Raw genomic sequence first — 8,001 nt, forward strand, 5'->3', positions numbered from 1 at the left:
GTGGGTGGTGATGACTAGCTGCCTTCCCTCTAGTCTTACACTGCTAAATTAGGGACGGCTAGCGCAGATGGCCCTCGTGTAGCTTTGCGCGAAATTCCAAAACAAACACATCTACACAAGGGTATGGATCTGTTAACAAACAATTATTTTATTTATGTAAATTATATAACTCCTAAAAGCGTTATTTATGACAAAAACAAGTTTTTATTCATTATTTTCCCCCTGTCTTTTGATGGTGGTTTTCACTTGTCGAATGTATTGTGGGTCTCGTATCTCCATATTACGTGGAAGTCGGGGGTCAACCAGTTCTGGAAGAAGGCAGTTCCAAAAAAAAAAACGGTTTAAGAAAGGAAGAATTTTTTATGTCCAGAAAATATCATCTCGCAGTATCCTTTCCTTTGTGTGCCGTAAGGTGCCCCTGTGACAAAATCACAGAATTCATGTTGTGTTATGTGTAGATGACCTTGAACTTGGTAAAAATAATTGTGATCTAAATGATCAAGTGGGGTTTTAAACACATACCAGGCATACTTTAGTATTCTTAAGAAAGTACGATAAAAAGGCTAAATCCTAAATGCATGAAAACATGATACTGGAAATACAAATTTTAGCAGAGGATTTCATTAAATATTGTTTGTACGTAAGATACAATGCATGATATGCTTAAACCAAGTATTACATAACACTGTTGTGATAACGTTGAGTAACTGTTGCCATATAATTCTCGTCACTTGTTAAGTTACATATATTAATTAATAATGGATAATAGCCAACCTGTTTCTTAGAATTGAAAAATAGCTGACAACACTAAACCATCACTGGAAGTGGCCACAAGAAGAGGTTCATTCCCATTTACAAAGTTGTTACTCACATTGGAAAAGGCACATCTCCATTTTTTTCCGTTGGTATGACTCTTGTGATTTCTTTTAGTGGAATTGGAAACAAAGACGGATGAAAATGGTAGTAACTTATCCAGAGCTACTACAAGGGATCATACATCTTGGCTATAGTGTCTCTCAGATTGGCACAAGGGATTATACATCTTGGTTGTAGTGTCTTTAAGATCGACACAAGGGATCATACATCTTGGTTGTAGTGTCTCTCAGTTCGAGACAAGGGATCATACATCTTGGTTGTAGTATTTCTCAGGTGGACAAGAGATCATACATCTTGGTTGTAGTATCTCTCAGGTGGACAAGGGATCATACATCTTGGTTGTAGTGCCTCTTAGGTGGACAAAGAAGCAGAAACAGCTTGTGTGACATTAGTTTCTTTGGTGTACAGTGAAAAATTTGCAACTCTCTTGAAAAAGAGCAGTATGAGTTTTTCTCAAATGAAAAACTGCCTCTAACATGGACTCCTTTGAGCAGCACCTGCAGCCTGTTAGCTTTCAGGCCTACCTCCGAACCGAAGTAACATGCCAGTCTGATATATCATCGCCAGTAGGAAATAGACAAATGCATAACAACACAAAAGAGATATATATGGCTTCCATCAAAATTACTGCTTTCAGCTCCCGATGCAGTTCTGGTATTTTTACAGTGTTGCTGCCAGTCTGGCTGAGACACAAGGCGATGAAAGTGTTACAACAACACATGATTTGTTCCAATGCCTGTACCTATGACATTGAAACGTGCCATAACAGGATTAGTTCGAAAAGTGTCTGGTGGAGGGTAAAGTAGATATCATACCTTTGTTTTTTTTACCTAATTTTAACACAAGTATAAATGTATGTCTGGCTGTTTGCAATTTTGGTTTATATTTATATATTTACCTGTATTACAGTATGCTAATTACGGTCGTTAAGTATATCACATTATAATTCAACAATATGTCCGTAAGATGTTAAAATATCAATCCGTACTTCACCTCTTACTATGAGATCTCAATCGCTGTTGTTTTTCTGTGTATCTCTCTATATTTTTATATTATGAATTCCAAGTCATTAAGTATTATTATTATTACCACGCTTTTGAAACATTATCACACTGTATTTCTTCGATTATTATGTCAAGAAATAAACGTTTGCAGTTAGTATTTGTGATAAACATGTCATTTAGTAACAGTACAATACTACTGCTTACTCACAATAGCTTTAGTCATTTTATGATGAGCAATCAGCAAAAGTAGTTGTTTTCAGTCATTAAACTTAACAGATGTTCAGCATTATGGGGCTTACTTTTAACAGCATTCTCCCTTTCTTTTGTGGGCGTAATAAGCGAGAAATCCAGTTTTAAATAAGGAAATTCTTACCATGCCTTTCTATGTCGCTTTCTTGTTTGGGCATAATTGTAAAAGACTACTGTTTTCAAGATTTAATCAATATTAAATTAGTTAGGTGGTTCAACCCCCCTTGACCTTCCTCATGTCATCCTGTATCACTGTGTCAAATTTGGTGCTGATTTATCAAGAAATGTGGAAACGTATAAGGAACAGATGGCTGAAAGGTGCGAACAAACAGACACAAACTTTGCTTTATACATTAGATTAAAATCTGGTTTAAAATACCGCTATGTTACACATTACATTTTTTGCAGATGGTTGAATACCTTACGTTAAAACTCTTTTGAATATGCAAATCAACAAGTCTGGTGACGATCACAGTCAATATAAAGTTGCGGTGGAACAGAAGGTATCAGAACTACATTTTGACATTGACTAGCAATCTTAGATAGTGATGTGCTACTGAAAGTTGGTCACTTTTTATGGAAGGATATTTAACAGCCCTTTCTGAGCAAAATATGCATACCTTCAGATCACACAGTTGTATAGAAATTGTAGATTTATGATTTTCAAAACGGTGATATCTCTTGTACTTAATAGTTTTATAAAACAAAGGAATAGGAATATGAATCAATTTGGGCCAGAAAAGACATCCAGAAAGAGATCCGCAATAAGTTGTACTTCAGCCGTGATACCCAAAGTGCAGCACTTTTAATATGTGAGAATCCACGAAAATATATAAAGAAAAGTAACTAAAGTTGTCCATGTGCCCCAGGCAACATTGCACAACATAATCAAGAAGGATCTCTAGATGGAAAGACGACAAAAGTCTCACGTACACAAGCTGCTTCCACGACTTATCAGTTCAACCATCGCATACCTCAAATAGACGGTGAATGAAACAAGTATTTATGCTATTCGATACGAAGACAAACCGGTCAAGTCGCCAAACATAGTCCCTATGCATTTGTATCTAATGCAATGCTCTATGGTAAATCTGCTGTAATAAGTGTAATGTGTGTGTGTAAGGCTGCTCCAATAAATATATTTGGTATTTATGGCAAAGCTAATAAGGCTATTTGCCGCCATCACGAGTATTGGACTACTGCCCAGAAAGTTTTTGTTTTTGAATTCCACGTTATTATACTAGTCACCCACGACTAAAAAACTCGTTAGCTCTGAAATCCGCGCCCAGTACAACAGATATTTGGTATGAACTTCGCGCAAAGCTACACGAACTAGTTGTCCATAATTTAGCAGTGATAGACGAGATGAAAGGCAGCTAGTCAACATTACCCGCTGCTAACTCAGACATTTTTCAGACAGCTAACTTACTAACAATAGTTACTTTAACAATAAGTCTAGTAGGCATCGGTAAAATCTGATTATCTGTTTATACCATGGATACTATTATTATTATAATGTATAATATTTCATACATATTAAATATGGCTACTCTTTTATTAAATGATAGTGGGATTGACCATAACATTATAACGTCCCCACGGCTGAAAGGGCAAGCATGTTTGGTGACGGAAATTCGAACAGCAATTCTCAGATTTCGAGTTGAGCGCCTTAACCACCAGGCCATGACAACTCCACAACAAATGTAGCTCTTTGTTTTTTGAAAATGCATTTGTAGTAAATTAAAGGAATTACATCATAGATGTCTGCTCAAATAAATTTTTTGTCATATATTGTTTTAAAATATATCAAAAAGATGTGTTAGAGCAGACATACTATGCTGTAAGGTAAGGTGCAACACATTAGTACATTTTAAAGTCATCTAATGTTCTTTGGAACACGTCTGTAGTAGGTTTATTATGTTATAAGGTATGTGTTGCACTGTTTCGTCAACATTTGTAATATGACGATAAGTTTGTTCCAACGCATGTAACACTTTGATTCATAATATGGGCTTTCAAAAGATTTATATTCACTGTTCACAACGTCTTATACAGACGTAACATCGTTTTAAACATCCAAGTATGAAATGTTCCCATGCAATCTCGTTATTTGACAACTTTCACATATTGAAGCTCCAACTTTTGCAATGCAATTATATCATCAAGATGATCATATAAGTCAGTTGTTAGTGATAATGTACAGAATTCATTAATTAACGGTTGTAATGGTTTCTATTGTTGGCTGTGTTGTTTTGGATAATACGTAAAAAAAATGCAAAATATAGTCCACTTTACTACAACAAAAGCGTTCTACTTAATTAATGTTCACCGATAGGATTAAGGTCACAATAAACGCTAGCTGATATAACAACTTTCCTTACTAGCTAATTTCTGTTATATTCTAGCTTCTTCGTCGAGAACACAAACAAAAATTTTCAAAATTCAAAAGACAAAAGATTAGATTTGAAGTGCTATTTATCCGACTCTAATTTTGAATCATAAGTGAGCGAATTAACATAAATATGTAATAATAATGATAATAAATACCTGCAGTTTACGTGATTTTTATTACAAATGTTAAGCCTCGAGCTTCATCGTGACTTGTAAAATATATGTTACTATTTCCAAGTCTGTATAAGTTCGGTGTTATGGTTTTGATGTATCTTTTACAGCAATGCCACGAAAGTCAAAAGTAGACGAAACCACTTTTCTGCTAAATTCATCGACCGCTGCCGCCCAGAGGCAGCTCCGTCGTCTCCGCTGTGCAAGAAGAATGCGTGGGATTTTTTTCTGTGTTTTTCTGTAAGTAATCGGTTCGTCATTATAACTTATTCCCGAAATATTAAAGGGGTTTTAACATTTCGTGTATGATTTTTTTTTCCTACGACATGATGATAATATAATCTTTGTAGGATAGGCTAGATGAAACTGGAGTTTAAGTATTCACAATCTGTACTTTCTACTAGAATAACAGTAGAACTAATAGCAGACCTTTGGTCAATTATACTGAGTTCCTACTTAGTTTGCGAGTACAGCAAATTTGAAATAGACTGGGTTTTCCATGAGCTTCTTTGTAGAATATAAACCAAAAGGTCACGTGGAATTTCATCTGTTAGCGAAGATGTGAAATGATTATGTGTATGTGTCAGAGGAAAAATAGGTCAGTCCATCAAAGGTGTCTTGGCGGGACCTGAAGAGCGCATCCTCCTCTTTCACCATTTAAAAACCCAATTAAGGAAAACTTGGTTGTGAGGGACGACTGGATGGAGTGTACATAACCCAGTCTTATTCGAATTTACTCTACACAGAAGACGAGTAGGAGCTCATTATAAATAAATAAAGGTTTCAAACTAGTTCTGTTGTTATTCTGAGTGATAGTAAAGATTGCGATAACTTTCACAGGAGATTATCGTTTACTTTTCTTCTACATTACATACTATAAAAGCCTAGTCTCAAACAATCTATTATGTTCAAAGTAATAGTTATTTCAATATCTAGCTTCAGTGATATTACTGTTTACAATACGCGCGTTCATAAGTTAATAACAAATGCATAACCACACGATTTAATATTGCGTTAGTGACTAGTAAGTTAAGAGTAAGGAGTTATTACTTCTACCTCTTAATGAAAACGTAATGATTTAAGCATAAAATGTATTGAAAACATGGCATTGCTTAACTTTGATTAATTGGTAAATATTGCAGGATTAATCTCACGTATTTTTTATTAGTGATAAATGTATCAATAACACTTACGAGTATATTTCTAGTAAATATTCATGCTTTAGAGTATTTTATGAACATCTAACAGTGGTTGTGAACAACTCATGAATAAATGTAACTCGTATTACTTTTGAGTAACTAATAATGTTTAAGAACAACTAACACCGAGTACTCATCAATCATAATTTAACTTGTACACCCACTGCTAAGAATAACTTATTGATCACGTGCAACTTCAAGTGAATTATGCTTTATCCTAGGAATGATATTAAAACTAATACATGAACAACAATAGCGTTAACCAACAACATCTCAATGATAGAATAGTGTGAACGGTAATATAAGCCTAACTTTTGATAACCAATATAGACTATGATTTTAGGTTGTGTTCACGAACAGAAAATTAGGGTTAAACATTCTTAAGCTATTAAAAAAAGCAAAAAAAGCCTATTTCTATCGGAAGGGTTTCCTGTTAGTCAGAAATTGTAGTTTTAAACTTGAAATTGAGTAGTATGCTGATTGGTATTTTTGATGTTTTTATTGATGAGAAATATATCCTCACTACTTACGAGTAGTCATTAGGCAAAGTATTTATACTTTAGAGTATTTGCCCCCCAGTAGCACAGTGTGGACTTACACCGCTAGAAACCGGGTTTCGATACCCGTGGTGAACAGAGCACAGGTAACCAAATAAACAAACAGAGTGTTTAGAGTATTTATTAGCAATTAACAATAAACGTGAGAAGCTCATGAATATGACGACTGTAACTTCTACTACTCATGAATAACTAACTGAAATGCTCATGTTCATCAATGTTATGAGTAAAAGTTAACTCTCAGTTAAGTTATTGGACATTGGTTATAATAAATGAGCACCTTATATATAATCAAACCAAATTACAGAGTATGTGTGAAGAATTTTATGCAGAAACGTAATTGTGCAAAAATTATACATGGAAGGGATGAAATACCATTGAGTATGACACTCAAAGTGAAAACAGTTCCACAAAATAGATATTTTGGTAAACCTGATGAAAAAGATATCTTTGACGAGGATGGTGCTTCTAATAAGAACGAATCCAAGGAGATCCCAATGATGATGTTTCGAATGATAATAGTTCCAAAGAAAATAACAATAATTCTGATGAAGGCTCTCGGAATAAGAATTGTCATGCAAAATTTGCCAGTGATGACAAAGGAGGTCTTACAAAGGCCAGTCTCTGGTTTCACATTTAATTATAGGTTCTAGTTCTTGATATCAGAATAGAAGCAAAATAATAATAATAATAACTGACTAGCTGGTATCTAACGGAAATACATTGAACAAAGCTAAAAGGTTAGTATACGAATAATTTTTACCAAGCATTTAAAAACAATTTAGAAATGAATATCTAAAAATATTAACATTTTTACCAGCAACTCTAGCATGAACCTATTCACAAATCATTCAGAAAAAACTAACGAAAATTAATAGATGAAGATAAATATAGTGAGTTGAAAGATGCCCAAGCGGTTATGAAAAAGAAAAAATATCTTGAATCATCTGATGGAGAGAAAAGTCGATTAACGATTATGCACTCATTAAGTGATAAATAAAATAAGAATAATTATACTTATAAGTAACTCGTTAAATAATAGATTGTATGTAAGCCATTAGCAACTAAAAAAAAAGTGTCTCGTTAGTATACGAACAACGCAATCTCATTATCGTAGTCATCATAAATTGATAAGAAATTTTAAAAACGAAAATAAATAAAAAAACAAAAAACATCTCTAGTACGGTCGAAAATGTTGTAGGTCAGTTTTTTCCCTTGAATTACGGTGATCACTATCTTCCAAAGTACCTCGCTTTCGAACTGTTGACAAAAAAAAAACAAAAAAAAACTGGTTGATATCTTGACATGGCGGTATGTCCGTCAACTTATCCTGCGGTCATGGAGGAATAATTCCAAGAATACCTCAAAGGTAAATAATTAACTCATGAGACATGTCAGGTCACGAACCTGATTGATCAAGTGCCTGAGACTAATGGTTAGGCGTTGTCTGCACATGATGTACACTGAGTCGTCACAAGTAAATAGACACCTAATTTTTCGTAATTTAACTGATTTATGCTAACTAATTTGTGTTCACAGAGCACTATATAAATG

At 34.2% G+C, this 8,001-nt stretch overlaps 1 protein-coding gene across 2 annotated transcripts in view; it reads left to right on the forward strand.

The window, feature by feature from the left end:
* LOC106458075 (peroxidase-like) overlaps positions 1-8,001 on the forward strand; it is an 82,793-nt gene that overhangs the window by 9,718 nt on the left and 65,074 nt on the right. Inside the window, exon 2 of one of the 2 annotated variants that reach the window (XM_013917530.2) lies at positions 4,802-4,931. In XM_013917530.2, the coding sequence (XP_013772984.1) occupies positions 4,804-4,931 (128 nt within the window). In that variant the 5' untranslated portion in view covers positions 4,802-4,803. Of the gene's footprint in view, positions 1-4,801; positions 4,936-8,001 lie in introns of both variants that reach the window. The other variant, XM_022384201.1, reaches the window with a different exon arrangement.

The sequence above is a fragment of the Limulus polyphemus genome, unplaced genomic scaffold (assembly GCF_000517525.1).
Source record: "Limulus polyphemus unplaced genomic scaffold, Limulus_polyphemus-2.1.2 Scaffold412, whole genome shotgun sequence".
Taxonomy (NCBI): Eukaryota; Metazoa; Arthropoda; class Merostomata; order Xiphosura; family Limulidae; genus Limulus; species Limulus polyphemus.